This window comes from Trichomycterus rosablanca, chromosome 1 (assembly GCF_030014385.1).
Source record: "Trichomycterus rosablanca isolate fTriRos1 chromosome 1, fTriRos1.hap1, whole genome shotgun sequence".
Lineage (NCBI taxonomy): Eukaryota > Metazoa > Chordata > Actinopteri > Siluriformes > Trichomycteridae > Trichomycterus > Trichomycterus rosablanca.
The window spans coordinates 27299273-27317774 of NC_085988.1; the positions used below are offsets into that span (position 1 = coordinate 27299273).

General features: G+C 39.4%; 1 protein-coding gene across 1 annotated transcript in view; it reads left to right on the forward strand.

Moving 5' to 3' along the window:
• The window catches only part of brsk2a (BR serine/threonine kinase 2a), a 393831-nt gene that overhangs the window by 365427 nt on the left and 9902 nt on the right, over positions 1 to 18502 (forward strand). Inside the window, exons 13-18 of the mRNA XM_063001316.1 lie at positions 2344 to 2404; positions 5573 to 5780; positions 7146 to 7194; positions 9886 to 10009; positions 11358 to 11538; positions 16447 to 16536. Coding sequence (XP_062857386.1) covers positions 2344 to 2404; positions 5573 to 5780; positions 7146 to 7194; positions 9886 to 10009; positions 11358 to 11538; positions 16447 to 16536 — 713 coding nt within the window. The remainder of the gene's footprint in view (positions 1 to 2343; positions 2405 to 5572; positions 5781 to 7145; positions 7195 to 9885; positions 10010 to 11357; positions 11539 to 16446; positions 16537 to 18502) is intronic.

Here is an 18502-nt window from a genome sequence, read left to right on the forward strand (position 1 = left end):
AAGATAACAAAGGTACAGAGCAAAGAGGAAGACTGGAAAAGACAAAGTGACATGAAAGAAAGAGAACAGCTGGGCTCTGTCAACACCGACTGCCATCTTGGCTGATGAAGACAGATTGGTGACGGTGATAATTCATTTGCTCCTGCTTGGATGTGATTGAAATGTGCTCTTGTGTCGGTGTGGACATCTGTTGGCATAGACGAACAACAGGCTCTGCTCAGGATGAGCTATAACATTGGGAGGTTGAAACATGGCTTAGTAAACTTGTTAAGTTTAGTGGTGTATGTCTGTGCCTCTCAGCTGGAGCAGAGCAACCTGAGGATCGTCATTGTTGATACTTGTGACGTGATTATCCTCTGTACAGCATTGGTTCCGTCTGTGTGTGGTGTCTTCTTTGCCAGGATCTCTTTTACACTCCCAGTAGTTTTGCACATAGAGCCTTCTTTTCCATTCTTTTCCTTCTTTCCTCTCTACTGGTGCTAACCCCCACCCCTGATTAAGGAGAGCGAACTGACACACGTCCCCTCCGAAACAAGAGCAGTATCCGACTGCATCTTTTCTTTTCACCATGCCAATCAGCCTTGTGCATGGAGAACCACACCCTGATCAGCATTATTTCTCTACTCTGTGCAGACGCCATCAATCAGCCAGCAGAGGATGTAATTGCATCAGTTATGAGGTCCCTATGATGTATTCGAAATACCAGAATTCTTTTCAATTGTTTAAATACCAGTCATATCAGGTGTTTCTGTGCAAATTTTTACAAACCCCATTTCCAAAAAAGTTAGGACATTTTGTAAAACACAATAAAAAGAAACATCTGTCGTTTGTTAATCCTTGGTAATTCTCTTGTAAACATCAGCACATTTATAATTTGATGCCTGCAACACACTCCAAAAAATTAGGACAAAGACAAACTAAGAGTAAGAAGTTAATAGAATATTCTAGTTACAGTGTTCCACAATAAGCAGGTGAATTGGTAACAGGTGAGGGAATTTTGATTGGGTATAAAAGGAGGATCCACCAAAGGCCCAGTCTTTACAAGCAATGATGGGTCGTGCCTCTCCACCTTGTGTCAGGCTTTAAAAAGAACATTTCTTAATGCAAGATTTCAAATAATTAGTCTGTCACCATCTACTGTTCATAATATGGTGAAAAGATTCAGGGAGTCTGGAGAGATCTTAGTCTGCTTAGAGCAAAACTGGAAATCACTGTTGAATGTGAGTGACCTTTGACTTTACACAAAGAGAAAGCTGTACATAAATTTTATACAGAAACGCCTCTGAGCTCTTTGGACCCAAGCTCATCTCAGACGGTCCAAAAGACAGTAGAAACATGTGCTGTGGTCATATGAGTACACAGTTCAGCTCATCAAGTTCTCTGTGCTAAAGATAAAACGGACCATCCAGACTGTTATTAATGAAAGGTGCAAAAGCCAACATCTGTCATTGTATGGTGGTGCATCAGTGCCCATGGCATGGGTGACTTGCATATGTGTGGAGGTACTACTGACCCAGAGACATATTTTGGAATTTTAGAGAGACACATGCTGCCATTAAGGTGACGTTTTTTTTTTTTCTTTAAGTAAATGATTATTTCAGCAAGACATTTCTGGCATAGACCTCATTCTGCACACGCTACAGCAGCGTGACATAGACACAGACTGCATGTGCTTTGTATGCCCATCATATAGAGGAAAATCAGACAATGATGACCACAGCAGCCAAAGTGTCATATCAAGCAAGTTCCATTTGCAAAACTGCAACATTTGAAGTCCTCAGTCTCCAAACTATTAAAAAGTATAATTAATATAAAAGGTGTAAACATGCCTTTGTCCCAGCTTTTCTGGAGTGTGTTGCTAAGTGTGTTTCTATTAACAAAATACGATGAAGTTGAAAAAAATTGAATTTTAGAATGTTTTGTCAGTCAAATAAAGATTCAAAATAATTAACAAATCTCATATTCATTTTAGTGCATTTTATAAAATGTCCCGACTTTTTTTGGAAAAACTTTATTATTTATTAAAAATAGACTCATATAGTTGAGGCGGATTTGCTCTGATTATTTAACTTTTTATAATACTGTAGAGTATTTTTCTAAACGACAAGTTCAGCAAACCCAGAATGCAAAGCTGAATTGCTAATTGGAACATAATGGCTATAATTCTTTGCTAAAATCTACAGTCTCAGCATGATCACAGCAAGATTCTAGGGGCTTGTGTGTGTGTGTGTGTGTGTGTGTGTGTGTGTGTGTGTGTGTGTGTGTGTGTGTGTTTGTGTGTGTGTGTGTGTTTGTGTGTGTTTGTAATAATAATAACAAGCCCATGGCTGTGTGCTTCTGCAGGTCACGTTCTATTAGTGGAGCTTCCTCAGGTCTTTCCACCAGTCCTCTCAGCAGTCCACGGGTGAGTATCTGTTTTTATCTTCATCATCTTTCTGTGCCTGATTCATTGCTCACTGCTGACATGCTTTACCATTGCTTTTACACTTATCAGTTATTTAAGAGTAAATCATGATCATAATTAGCAACTACAGAAGGTTAACAAGTATTGGAGTGAAAAAACAGGATTGTGTTTTGGTCACCACAAACCACCAGCCTGGTATTGACTTTAGCCTTCTAGCTTGTTACATGGCTTCTACTTTAAGCAAGTATAATAAGGTTATAACACAAGTTTAATTCTCTACACTTTCTAATATGAGATACTTGGACGGAGTCCAGTGCCTGATCACTGTGGTATTGTGTTTTGTCTGTAACATCATTATGGTTTTAAGAGGTTTGTAAGCGTTATATTAGTCCATGTGAGAACCTGTTCTCATTCCATAGACTTATGCCTCTTTATCCCAAAGCCTGTACTGTCCTAAGCTTGGTGGAAATTCAGCTCAGGGAAAGTTTCCTCTCTGATTAGCAAAGGAGCTTGTGGCTAAACTTTTCTGGCTGACTCGTTTCGCAGCACTTACAGATTACAGTGCTCTTTGCCTAAAGCTTTAAGATTTGCGCGACACAGAAACCAGGCTGATGTAAAAAGAGAAATTGATTTTTGAAATCCACTGTAGCAGCACTGTTTCTCGTGTCTTCACACACCATTGTTTTAAATCCTTGGTGTAAAGAACATTAAAACATGTTTCATCGTGTTTTTCTTTTTCCCTCCTTTTAGTCGCAATGGCTTAAAGGTTTACTTTTACTTAGATCAGTTGGTTGTTACAAAATCACTGCTGTCAATCATGTGCTTTATCCGTTTAAAGCTTGGGGATTCATTATTAAATACTTTTAGTTTTTTAGTCACACACTAAGTGCCTAGGTATTCACTGAATAACCAGTTGATTAGGTCAGGGCCTTTTTTACCTTTTTGGACCTGTGTCCAGTTCTGCCTGTCATTTTCAATGTTGTTATGATATGGGCATTGCTCGACAGTGCGTACATGTTACTCGCATTTGCATCTGACTTAAAAAAGGCCAGACTGACTAAGAAATACCAAACACTCCCATTAGTGTGATCAGTTTAATGCAATATAATTATTTTTAAATTACGTTGTGGTGGATTATTAATAAATGTGTAGGATATAGAGAGTAATAGCAGCCAAAAAGCTGAGACCCAGTTATAGTGGGGTTTTTATCCTGTAAGTCCTACAGGATTAAAACCCCAACATAACTGGGTCCCAGCCAGCAGAGGCCACAATAACCGCTGCAATAAGGAACCCCATCAGCCCATCTGCCATCCTTCAGACATAGCCAATCATGCCTGTGAAGGCACTCGGCCGGCTGATAGAAGAACTTAGATTTGAACTTGAAAGCTCAGGGGGTTCTTTCCCAGCTGCACACCAGCAGCTGTCTACTGCTCACATAGTTCCTAAGTATTTATAAATCTGATTATATAAGAACTATTGCCATGGTGCAAAAGCACTAGCCCATCAGTGCTGAAATCTCGAGCTCTCTCAGTTCTTCTATCAGCCAGTCGAGTGCCTGCACAGGTGTTATTGGCTATGTCTGAGGGACGGCAGACGGGCTGAAGCGATTTCTTATTGCAGATGTAGTTGTTGCTCTTTGCTGGCTTGTTGAAACACTTACACAGAGACAGGGCATAATAGAGATCAGTGCATGACTCTCCCTACACGAGACTGTTCTTTGTGTGAACCTATCACTGGCAGGTGGAAAGAAGTGGTTGGGTACTAAACACAGGTCGGAGGGTGTGTTTTAGCTATGGCACCACCTCTGACAGTAATTGGATCGAACTAAATTGGGAGTTAAAGGGAAAAATGCTCTATGACCATGTTATCATGTTATGCATATGTGCAAGATTATATTGGATACTTTGATGTATGTAGATTTATATAGGATTATTTTAACCTACATTTGGGAACAATAATAAACAACACTGACATTGAAACCTAAATTCACAAGAGTTGCACTGATGCTACAGATGACCCACTGCTCAGATAACAGGCTTTATCCGCTGGCTATTTTACTGAGGATTATAGTCAGCCAGTCTGTTACTAATGCAGGCTTCTAGGATTCAATATGAGGTTACATTCTGTTTTAAAATCTAGAGCATTAGAAAAGATTTGATGTATCCTTTATAGCTGGGAGATTAACAAGTTTAGATTATTCAGGAGACATTAATTACTTAACACATTTAAGTAAATCTAAGTCATTAATAGCCATTTTTGCAACCTTAAGAAGACAGGGTGCATTCAAATGACATAATGAAAAGTACACACATTTTAATAAAAGGCTCATTGTGTACAATCTCTGCTTCACTCTTGCTTGACCCACAGCTTTCAACCTTCATCATGAGGACCAGCATTTTTGACCTTCATTTCGCCATTGCTTTTGAATTTCTTAATAATAAGAAATAAATAATAATTGTATTTACTTTGCTTTGTGGATGGCTTGCTGATGTTTATGTCTTTTTCCGGTCTTGGCTAACTGCATGTTTTTTCTTTTTCCTTTCTTGCTGCATTACCATGGCTTCATTTTTGCTAATCCGTTTCTGATGCCACCATCCCCGTCCCCATGTGTGCTCTGTTCTTGTATTGCTATATGACCTTAAATGTTCTTCTCCTGCTGTTACTCTGTGGATGTATGTATGCGGATCTGCTATTGTTATGCGTGCCCTGCAGCCCCTGCGAAAGTTTTGTGTAGCCCCTCAGGCATCTGAATGTTCTCTCTCTAGTGGCCCTGATCAGCCCCTTGTAAATCGAACTAAGGCTAACACACCAACCCCCAACTCCCTCTCTCCTAACTCGGTGTGTGAGTCTCTCCTGCCATACCCTAAAACCCAGACTCTGCCTGCTAAGCCTAAAATCTCTGATAAGCCCCTACACACTATCAGATTCAAAGCCTTACCAAAGAGCGATACCCCACCCGATGCTGCCCACTCAGAACCCTCCACTCCATGCCAGCCTCAGACGCCATGTATGCCTGGAAGCCCTATGGTAAAAAGGGCAAATTCCACCACCCCTTCTCAGATTTCAGCCCCCCTGACACCCATCGTGCCACTTGCCCCTATCCGTCTACATCACTTCCATCGTGTACCTGGTTCTGACCTTAGCACAAAATCTATCCCCATCATCCAGGTGACCCCTCACCCCTCACCAAGAGGCAGTCCTCTACCCACTCCCAAGGGAACACCTGTGCACACACCCAAGGATAGCCCTGCTGGCACGCCGAACCCTACGCCGCCACCCAGCCCTTCTATCGGAGGTATGCCTTGGAGAACACGCCTCAACTCCATTAAGAACAGCTTCCTGGGCTCTCCGCGCTTCCACCGCAGGAAACTGCAAGGTATACTTAATGCAGTCACAATTCATTCATTCATTTTCTGTTTCACTGCAACTTTATCCTGTTGGTACAATTTACTGAAAACACCCTGGACAGGTTGCCAGTCCTTTATAGGGCAAACACACACACACACACACACACACACACACACACTCATAAGTAGGGCAATTTTAGTATCTCCAGTTACCTGACTGCATGTTTTTGGACTGTGGGAAGAAACCGGATCACCTGGAGGAAACCCACACAGACACAAGGAGAACCAAAACTCCACACAGAAAGGACCGGACCATTCCACCTGGGAATCAAACCCAGGACCCTCTTGTTGTGAGGCAACATTTTTACCCACCGGGCCACTGTGCCGCCCTACAGTCTCAATTCCTAGCCATTTTACAGATTAAAGCTTGTTTTGTAAATTATTACTAGCTGTTAGTAAATTATGCACAACAGGGCCGAAAGTATGTGGACATGTAACCATGTGCTTGTTGGACATTTTTTTCCAAAACTATGGACAATCTAGAGAACTTTGTCTGTGAAAATGTATGCCCATTCAATGAAAGTAGCATGTGTGAAGTCGGGCCCAGTCGTTGGACAAGAAGGCCTGGCTTGCAATCAGTGTTCTAATTCATCAAAGATGTTCAGTGGGATTTAGGCCAGGGAGTTTCTTCACACTAGACATGGGGTCTTGGATGTCATGGTGTCTTGCTTTGTACACAGTGCCACAGTCATGATGGAACAAGAAAGGCATTTTCCAGACTGTTGCCACAAAGTTTAAAAGGATATAAATTATTTTAAGCAATTAATTTTTACACCAGTTAACAATGTGTGGATAACTGGAAGAGTAGAAGAATTTAACAAAAAACATTTCTAACCTTAATTTAAAAAAGTACATAAAAAGGACCTTTAATGTCTTAGCTGTTCATGTTGAGGGTTTTTTATCAATATGAACACATTTTGAATTTAATGCCTGCTACACACTTAATAAAGTTTAGACCTAGGGTAAAATAAGAGTTAAGAACATAAAGAACAGTTTATAGAATATTTAAGTTACAGCATTCAACAAAAGCAGGTGGATTGGAAATAAGGGGGAGGGAACCATGGTTGGGTATAATAGGAAGAGGTTATTAGTTTATTCATTGTTTTATTTTGTTTTTTCTTCTTTTATTTTTATTCCATTTTACCCACATTTACCAGGGAGGCCAATTATTCCAGAGAAGTCTGCAAGAAATAATAATAAAATATATTCCACTAAAACTGTACCGATTTACTGCCATACTTTAATAACCAAATGTTTTAAGAATATAACCACTAGTGTTTAAAAATATATTAATATATAAATTTAAAACATGATGTCTTCTTCTTTTTAAACAGTTCCTACTCAAGATGAGATGTCCAGCCTTACACCAGACTCTTCCCCAGAGTGAGTATTTGTGCAAACCTACTTTACATGCTTTCTTTATTAATGCACTTCCATTACTGCTATATCAAACCCCACCTTCTGAGATAGCTCTAAAAAGTACCAAATATATAAAAAGTAGGGCTCTATTAATGCAGTATATATAAAGGGAAATGTCTGGCGCTGACAATACATTTAGTACTCTGCTCTTTGTCTGTCTTTTTCCTTTATGTAGGTTGATATATAATCAGGTCTGACTCACTGATTTTGACTCTGGTTGTTCTTGCCAGACATGCCACACACACTAGGCATTTACCAAACTTTCAGATACACAGAGCAATCCATCATCTCTGCAAGACTTTCTCTTTTTCTTTTTTTAAAATTATGTAATAAATCCTGCATTTATTTTACCTGCTGACTGGGACAACATCCTGCATCCTTCGAGAGTTCCTCTTTGTCTTAGACATTCTGCTCACTTCTGGCTGTTTAGCATGGCTTTATACAGTATAACAATGTATGCATGAAAATATAGAAAACAATATACTTTATTACCTATAACATCCAAGTGAGGTGTTGGGCCACCATAAGCCAACAGAACAGCTTTTAGCTTAAATCAGCAACCTTTGGATTACTAGTCCAGTATCTTAACCACTAGGCTACAACTGCCCTCTAAACACATAACTTTTAATGTGTATGAAATAATTTTCATACACATTAAACCATTTACTGACCCCTCCTGCCTTGTAGAGATGAAGATGTCATCATGAAAGAGGTCACTCCAATAAGTATAGACATGTTTCAGTAATATTTATTGGGTTATTAGTCAGAATAATCCTAGTACGTGTATTAATTTGATAGCAGGATAACCCCCCCACCCCCACACACACACACACACAAAATAACAAAGCCATCAGACCTATTTACTGTGCTGTTTATGTATTCAGATCTGGACCATTCTTTTGGTGTATGCTACACATCCAATTGCATGTGATGTATCAATTTCCACATGTTTAAAATGACTCATTAGACCATATCAGTTTTTTGCTTACCATTAAGGTCGTTTCTGCAAAAGGTTAGATATTATTGGATACACTGTCTAGAAACTCACTACTAGACTTAATCATTGACTGAACTGAATGTTTGTGGACTTGTATCCGTGTGTTTTAATTTATTTCAACTTAATTAATTCAAGCCAAACATTGTCTAGGCTGTCCAAAGACACAGTGGATTTCTTCTTATTCTTGGTGCTCACAAGATTTCCTCAGTATAACAGTTAAAGAGTTTTTCTTGCCACTGTCACTATAGGCTTATTTTTATGGTGTTTTAAACTTTAGTTTTTATCTTTGAGAAAACATTGTGCACTTCAATCCAAGCTAGTGTGCTAACATAAGGCGATTACTGAACCACTTGAAAATAACACACTACATGACAAAATCAATATAGAGCTACTTCTTACTTGTTTCTTCATTTTAGTAAAGAAAACAGCAAGAACTTAGGGTAAGACCATAGCCAAAAGTTCAAGAGAACATAACCTGCTCCCTTTTAGATAACAGATGTACAGTTAAAGTCAGAAGTTTACATGCACTTGTAAGTGGTGCCAGTGCTAAAATTCCAATAATTTTGAAGCTGTATCATTGTCCAAAAATACTTTTACATATATACACACATTTTTTTTACGTATTTACAGTCACAGGAAAGTACTGAACTAGATAATACACTGATCAGCCATAACATTAAAACCACCTCCTTGTTTCTACACTCACTGTCCATTTTATCAGCTCCACTTACCATATAGAAGCACTTTGTAGTTCTACAATTACTGACTGTAGTCCATCTGTTTCTCTACATACTGTTTTAGCCTGCTTTCACCCTGTTCTTCAATGGTCAGGACCCCCACAGAGCAGGTATTATTTAGATGGTGGATCATTCTCAGCACTGCAGTGACACTGACATGGTGATGGTGTGTTAGTGTGTGTTGTGCTGGTATGAGTGGATCAGACAGAGTTTTTAAATACCCTGTCCACTCACTGTCCACTCTATTAGACACTCCTACCTAGTTGGTCCACCTTGTGATGTAAAGTCAAAGACGGTCGCTCATCTATTGCTGCTGTTTGAGTTGGTCATCTTCTAGACCTTCATCATTGGTCACAGGACGCTGCCCATGGGGCGCTGTTGGCTGGATATTTTTGGATGGTGGACTATTTTCAGTCCAGCAGTGACTGTGAGGTGTTTTAAAACTCCATCAGCATTGCTGTGTCTTATCCACTCATACCAGCACAACACACACTAACACACCACCACCATGTCAGTGTCACTGCAGTGCTGAGGATGATCCACCACCCAAATAATACCTACTCTGTGGTGGTCCTGTGGGGGTCCTGACCATTGAAGAACAGGGTGAAATAGGCTAAAAATGTATGTAGAAAAATAGATGGACTACAGTCAATAATTGTAGAACTACAAAGTGCTTCTATATGGTAAGTGGAGCTGATAAAATGGACAATGAGTGTAGAAACAAGGAGGTGGTTTTAATGTTATGGCTGATCGATGTATATTATAGTCATACAGTAGGATTTAGTTTTTTGAGAATTGACATTAAGAAATCAGATCTTTTTCCTGTTTACTGATTTTTTGAGCTTTTGGACCATTTGGACCATTGCTGACATTTCAGGTTATTGAACAGCATATAATTATCTATTTACTTTCTACTTACAGACTTGCCAAAAAGTCGTGGTTTGGTAACTTTATCAGCCTGGAGAAGGAGGAGCAGATCTTCGTGGTGATCAAGGACAAGCCCCTGAGCTCCATCAAAGCAGACATAGTGCAAGCCTTTCTGTCGGTATGCACCCCTATTATCATTCTGGCCTTCTGTCTGAATCACTTTACAGAGTCTGTGATAGCACTGCTATATTTTTGAACCATCAGATTAAATGCCTTGGCCGTCACAGCAAACATGTTGATAGAGTCAGTGTATGTGCAATTTGCCAACACGGTTGTGATTTATGTCACAGTTTGGTATAACGCTCGGCTACAGCTCTTTTATTTTCCCCTGAAGCGAGACTTTCATTGGAGGTCAATAGAAAATGAAGCGTGAGCACGATCATTAGCATATAGATGCTGCTGCAGTGAAAGACTCTGAGTGTGGAGGTGGCTGTAAGTGTCCATGCTGTTGTACTTTGCATTCTGCTGTTGATCAGATGTTGTCATTAGTTTGTGAAAGCTGATTTCATTGGCCTGCTGGGTGTGTTCTTCACAGTCTGATGTGTGGATTAGGAGGAACGTGTTAGATTAATGTCATTTTCGAGGTGAAAGTAGTCTTAGCTGAGGATATACTGAAGAAATGTGATACATAGTGATGAACATAAATTTGCTTTTATTTCACCTATTGTCTGTTCTTCTTTTGTGTCTTACTCTTTACCTTTTCATTGAACTGCCTCTTACTTTTTTCTTTTCCCTTTGATTTTCCATAATCTGTACTTATGTTATTTAATTCTTTATTTCATTTTAATTGCCTTTACTTGTTTTGCTTGTTCTCCCTTCTGTTTTCCTTTATTTGCTTTTTCCTTTTTTCAGATGGTTTCTTAATTACCTTATATTTCCCCCTTGTTTCCTCATATTTATTTTCTTAGCTTATTTTTTCTTTTTTTTTTTCCTTGTGATTTATTACTAGGGTTCTTTCAAAAGTTTCCGCACCTTTTTTAAACTCTTTATTAAGAATTTCAAAAACAAATTACATCACTATTCTACATAGTCACCTTCTGATGCATTTTTCCCAGCATCGTACCAACGTTTTAATGCCATCAGCAAAAAATGTTTTTGGTTGAGCTTGTAGCCACTGATGCACCGCTGCTTTCATATCATCATCACATGGAAATCTTCTTCCCCTTAAAGCTTCTTTGAGCGTCCAAAAAGGTGGAAATCAGATGGCGCTAAATCCAGACTATATCCAGACAACCTATTACTATTCCTCCAACCCTCACCATTTCCAACCAAATTATAAAAGCCCAGAAACTTTTTGAAGATCCCTCGTATACCTGTTTTCTATTTCGTTAATGTCCTCTCTTTACATTTTCTTGCTTTTCCTCTGTTTTCTTTCTCTTATATTTACCTTCACTACATTTTTAGTCTACATTCCGCTTGCTCCCCTTCGTTTTAATGTTTTGCGTTTTTTTTCCTCCCTGTTGCAGATCCCAAGCCTCAGTCACAGTGTGATCTCCCAGACAAGTTTCCGGGCAGAGTACAAGTCCACAGCAGGTCCCACCGTCTTCCAGAAGCCTGTGAAGTTTCAGGTGGACATCACCTACACAGAAAGCAGCTCAGCCACTAAGGAGAATGGAATCTACTCTGTAACCTTTACTCTGCTCTCAGGTAGTCTCACTGTATATGCTAGACTAACTTTTATTTCTAGTCACTAGTGTTTGTGTGACTTGGTCCATGAAAAAACAAAGTGTGGTAAACTAGTTTTTGAGTAGTTTTGTACTCCTCCCTGAGTTTGAATCTCACCTCTGCTACCGGTCAGTATTTCATTATTAACTAATTGAGCCAGTTGTTGTTTAAATAAGCAGTAGGAAAATGTTTAATGACTATTAAATGGAAATGAAGATATACCTAGACGAAAAGTGAGAAAAATATGTTATAACTATTCTCTTACAGGCTGCTTTGTCTTTATCAAAGAATGCTGCTGTGCTAATATAAGTGCTTCTCTAATTAGCATGGCTGCAAATTGCATCAAGTTTCTGTTGCGCTCTCATAGGCAATTACAGACAAAGCACAAACAAAGAAACAGCCATTTGTCTGATTGTTCTCCTAGAAAAACACATTATTCTAAAGTTAATGCATGAGTGTTTTTATTATAGCTAATTTGACTTTGAGTGGCTAGAAATTCAGCTGTTCTGATTTTCCCCTGTTCTTATACCTACATTTTTTATCTGATCTCTGCATATCATTTTAGGTTTTTTTATTAATTCATCAGGGTTACAGTAGGTCCAGAAACAGTTCAAAAACACATTTACATGTTTGGCATTTAGCAGACACTCTTATCCAGAGCGACTTCAAAAAGTGCTTCCACAGTAAACATTTAAATTTTCAACATTTAACAGACAGTTTTTATCCAAAGAGACTTACAGAACTGTGACAGTATACTGTTTGAGCAATTGAGGGTTAAGGGACTTGCTCATGGGCCCAACAGTGGCAACCTGGCAGTTGTTAGGCTTCAACCAGTGACCTTTCAATTACTAGTCCAGTACCTTAACCACTAGGCTACAACTGCCATACATTTAAAGAGTCCAAAGACACAAATCTGCTTAAGCTCTGTAAGATTTTTTACACATTATAGATGATTAGTAAGTACATGTTAGTTTACAACTTAAGAAAAGTAGAGGTGGGTCTGATCCGGTCTTCTGATAATTAGAGAAGGAAGCAGAAAGTACTTATCAAGAAATACAACCTGATCAAAGCACAGATTTATTGCAGGTCATTCACATACTCACTGACTCACTTACTAGGGGAAATTTAAATTTGTCATAATTTTGGAAGGTAAAAGTAAACCAGAGTACCTAAAGGAAACACACCCAGATAGTGACAAAAGCTGAGGTTTGAACCTAGGTCCCCAGCTTTACCTGCTTCACCCCAGGACCACCCTGTTCTACCTCAGGACCACCCTGTTCTACCTCAGGTGGAGTGCTTGCATCTGTTTTGGGAGTGTGACATTGGAGGGAGGGCTCAAATTTGGATATGAAGTTTTAAAACATCTAGTGTAATGTAACTTTTAACAAAATTGCTAAAAAAATGCCTTTTGGTGACATAAGATAGACATAAGGAAAAAAGACCATTAGGACAAGGTCTTGTTATGCTAAACATGATAAGCTAAATCTGCTCAGATTACAGGTCCATAGGAAACACACCCAGATAGTGACAAAAGTTGAGGTTTAAACCCAGGTCCCCAGATGTACCTGCTGCACCCCAAAGCCAGCCTGTCTTTGTAATTATATGTACTGAAATCTGTTGAATTGACTCATACATGACCATTTTTGTCCTTGATATTTGTTTTGTGTCTTTAGTACTGATATATGTAATAGGGTTGTAACGATGCACCACAAGACAGTTAAAAATCGATTCACATGTGTAACGATTCAAATCGGTTTACATGTGTAATGAATCGATATTCACTTTAAACAGCAGAGGGCACTGGCGCTATTCACCTCGTCTGGTTGACGTCACTACAGGGTTGCCAGGTTCGGAATTTTCCAGCCAAATGTATTTATGTGTGGATACTTTCTTTATTTGTATTATTCATTTATTTATTGAATGTGGGACTTTTTCATTTCAGGTTTCAGGAAATGTGCAGCGTTGTTTTGCATAGTTTTTACCTACCTCAAAAATAAAAGGACATTCATTATTTAGTTAAATAAAAGATAAGCACAAATACAGTATTTTATTTATTGTTGTCATAATTTGTCTTTAATTTAATTTTGTTTAAAAAATGTATCATGAATCATATCGCATCGTGGATAGAGTGTATTGTTACATCCCTATATGTAAATAAAATCTAACTGGCTGACCATTTTCCAAGTAGACGGAGTCCGAGTCACACCCTACCCCCTACTGCACTCAGTTTCTGAACCGAAACCCCTTTCATCCATGCATATTTGCCTAGACATTGTCACTTATTTTCACAATTTACCAGGTGCTAGACCGGAGACCTAATACAGCTAGCTGAATACTACCTTGTTAGAGTGTACCGTAAATACATTGTTACAAGAAATACTGAAGCTAATATTTTTAACATTAACACAGTAAAGAGACATTAGTAGGAGGCATTGATGTCAGCTGTTTGGATGGGGACATCCTCTGGATGTGTGCACTGTATCTGTGGACAGGACATCTGCAATAATGATCTAACTGCACCTAGTTTGGATTAGTAATACAAATGGCAAATATGCAGAAAAGGCAAAATTACACTTCGGCATTTGTTTGTTTGGGAGATATTAGTCTGTTTATCTTCTCTCAGTTGGAATCTTTCTCTGCTGTGGTAACTCATCTCTGATGTGTAAACATCACTTTGACCTTCAGTGAGTGGAGCCTGGCCTGGAGCCTGGCCCGCAGACTGCCCAATGTGTGCTCACCCTTCTGTTTTCTCACTTTTTTTATGCTTTATCCTTATCGCTTTTCATAAATCCACAATAATCTACCTATCAGACTGTCGAGATTTGCATTTTAATCTCAACGGTTGGGGCAAACAAATCCTCACTGATAAACACCAAAGTGTGCAATGATAAACTGTTCAAGAACAAAATGTCAGCTCATAGATGAAGAAGGTATCTAGACTGAAGAGAAACATGCATGAGAACCTGGAAAGTATGTCTTTTTGAGACGCAAAGTAGATACTTGTCTAAAAATAGAAATCCTGCATAAAAGTAAATCAGTCAGAACACAATCTTAAATTAATTTAGTAAATTCCCTTAACATTCTGGCAGCTGAAAATAAAACATGTTTTTCTTCCACAAAAAACATGTGCAAGGTGGACATTCTGCTCCAATTGCCCCAGGGTTGGTGTAAGACCCTGTCCATAGTGTATTTCCATTTAGTTCTTTAGGGAGGTGCTGGACCCACTACAATGCTGACAAGGGTAAAGCTGTCAGTAAAAATAAATGAATAAATAAGTAATGTTAAGAGTAAACATTCCAGTCTGTGGTGTTCTGTAAACATCCGAAAGGAAATGACATGAAATGACCTGTCTATCATGTTACCTAGCAATAGGGGCGGCTCAGTGGCTTGGTGGATAGCACTGTCGCCTCACAGCAAGAAGGTCCTGGGTTTGATCCCTAGGTGGACTGGCCTGGGTCCTTTCTGTGAGGATGTTGCATATTCTCCCCGTGTCTGTTTGGGTTTCCTCTGGGAGTTCTGGTTTCCTCCCACAGTCCAAAGACATGTAGGGATACAAAAGTGTCCATGACTATGTTTGATATTAATGACTTGAACTGAGGGCTCAAGTCGCCTCACAGCAAGAAGGTCACGGGTTCGATCCCCAGACGGGGCGGCCCGGGTCCTTTCTGTGTGTAGTTTGCATGTTCTCCCTGTGTCTGAGTGGGTTTCCTCCTTGAGCTCTGATTTCCTCCCACAGTCCAAAAACATGCAGTCAGGTTAATTGGAAATGCTGAATTGCCCTATAGGTGAATGGGTGTGTGTGTGTGTCTGCCCTGCGATGGACTGGCGCCCACGCCGGCGCTAGGGGGGGGCTGAGGGGGGCATTGCCCCCCCAAATTGTGTCTTTGCCCCCCCAAGCACAATGCAAGCAACGGCTATTTTTAAAATTATCTCTGAACCAATCACAAAAATGCATTTTGTTTTACAGTGTGAAGATATTTCCTTGCTTATTCCTGATTGGCTCTTTGAGTCATATAAAAATCGGCAGACTGCCCCAAACAGTTCAGTTCGGCAGTATATGTTCTGTTAGTGTGAGCGAGAGGCAGGTATACTGGTAAACACTTTTTTTTTACAGAATTAGTATTCTTTTGTTTTCTTTATATTTTAATTTCCCAATAATATAAATATTCTCACTCATTCCTATTTCCACGTTTGAATATTCTCAGTCTGTGTGTAGGTACATTTGTCAGCTTTGACTTAAATTTGTATTAAAGCCTTTCAAGAAATAGAGTTGTTCTATTAGTAATGGCAATTTAATTAAGGGGGCGTATTAAAATGAAATACAATTAGATAATCTTTTTTCTCCATTTACATAATCAACATGTATTTTTTAATCATTGGGTTTTAAGTTTAAGTTCGAAAACATGCATTTTTATTTCTTTACCTCATACATCACTTTAAGCCAGTATCAATAGCTTGGCTGTCATCATTCATGCACAAATCAAGCCTTGAATATATTTCTGGCTTCAAAAACATGACTATCAACATGCCCCCTCATTAGGTTTTACTGCCCCCCCAAGCAAAGCAGTCCAGAACCGGGGCTGAACCAAAGTGTAAAATAATAAATAAAATCCTAATATTAATATTAGCATTCAGGTGTTCTACCTTAGGTGGAGTGCTTGCATCTGTTTTAGAAGTGTGACATTATGTATTATGTATTTGTATATGGAGTTTCAAAACATCTAGTGTAATGTAACTTTTGACTAAATTGCTGAAAATGCCTTAAATCAGCAAAGACGATGCTAAAGCAAGTATAATAACGACACAATAAGATAGACATAGGAGGAAAAAAACATTAGGACCAAGTCTTGCCATGCTAAACATGATGATCTAAATCTGCTCTTATTACAGGTCCAAGTCGACGTTTTAAGCGTGTGGTGGAGACGATTCAGACGCAGCTGTCAAGCACACATGACCAGCCAGGAGTCCAGCAGCTGGCCGGTGAGTTAAGCACCCTCCCCCACACAGCCCTGTCCCAAATCCCTCTACAGCATTCTCAACATGCATGCTCCCTCACTACACACCACCTCATAGCACTACCCCTCTACCACCAGCAATTATCCTACACTCACTCCCTCAAAACATGCATCGATCAGACTCTGCATGTACACAGACAGGCAGGTTGTTGATTCTCATTATGGGGTATACGTATGAGGTATTTAACCACTTTTGTTTTTGTGAATTAAAAAACTTCCAGTGCATATGCAGTATTTACTTCCACCTTACACACAATGACTGTTAAGCACAAATATACAGTATATTAATAATAACAAAAATCATAGATATGTGAAACTGCTAATGTTGGGGGGAAAAGTTAGTCACTATATTAAAAATGTGCACATGTAAGCCACTCAGGTGGCTCAAACTCGTTGGTTCGAAACTCAGCTCTGACAGCTGATTGGCTGTTGTTCATACGGGGCGGGAAGCCGGATAGAGACCTTATAACTCATGCAATTACGACCTCTGCTGAACTGAGGGATAATGTGGACAGGATGTGGCTCTCTACACAAAGCTGATTCACATATGAACTCGCCTCGTGCAGGTGAAAAGATGCAGTCGGCTACTACACACGTGTCGGAGGGGGCGTGTGACAGTCTTGCTCTCCTCAATCAGGAGTAGAGATCAGCATTGGTAAAGAGTAATTTGTTTGTTTATTAGGATTTTAACTGTTTAATGTTTTACACTTTTGGTTACATTCATGACAGGAACGGTAGTTACATTCATCAGTTGGGTTCATCAGTTCACAAGGTTATATCGAACACAGTCATTGACAATTTAGTGTCTCCAATTCACCTCACTTGCATGTCTTTGGACTGTGGGAGGAAACCGGAGCACCCGGAGTAAACCCACGCAGACACGGGGAGGACATGCAAACTCCACACAGAAAGGACCCGGACCGCCCCACCTGGGGATCAAACCCAGGACCTTCTTGCTATGAGGCAACAGTGCTACCCACTTAGCCACCGTGCCGCCCGGTAGAGCCTAATGCCATAGGGTTAATGGATACGACTAGATTGGGAGGACAAATTACATGTTGCTTCAAATGGAAAAGGGTATAACAAACACCTTAAACATCAACATCCCCAGAAACGTGCACACACTTTTTGACTAATGATTATTTTGGTAGAAGAAAAGCCAGCAATTAACCAGAAAGAGCTGCAGGCTAAAACTGCAGGAACAACAATTACACAGTAAACAATACACTGCAATCTCTATTCCTGCATCCCACATAAATTCTTTTTCTCAAAAAGAAGCAAAGTAAGATGTGTAACACATGCACACAATCATTTAGACAAATCAAAACAGTGGTATAGTGGTCAGGTAAAATAAAAATGGATGTCAGACAATAATTCAATTTCTTATGTCTGGACAAAGAAGAGTTGGATTTTATGAACAGGGCAGTACTAGCAATCAGAAGGTTGCTGGTTTAAACCCCACCACTGCCGGGTTGCTGCTGTAGGACCCTTGAGCAAGGCCCTAAATCCCCAATTGCTCAGACTGTATATTGTAACTGTACTGTAAGTTAAACTCCATATACGCAGTGGGGGGAAAACATGAATGAAGCAATGTAATAGTAATAACATATAAAAGAAGGAATTTATATAATTTACAAAAAAAAAAACTTAATCTGGGTGTTTTAACAGGACAAAAAATACATTTATTTAAGTAAAAAAGTAAATTTATTTATTTACTTTTTAAGCAAGGTGAGGGTGCTTCATTGGCTTAGCCAATCTTCAGACTTAAATTACATTAATAATGGGTGCATAATATGGAAACTGGCAATCCTTCTTTTACCCTGTGATGGACTGGCAACCTGTCTGGGGTGTTTCCTACCTTTCACTCAGTGAATTTTTATAATAAAAATGAAGTGGCAGACTTTGCATGTTCTCCTAATTTCTGCGTGGGT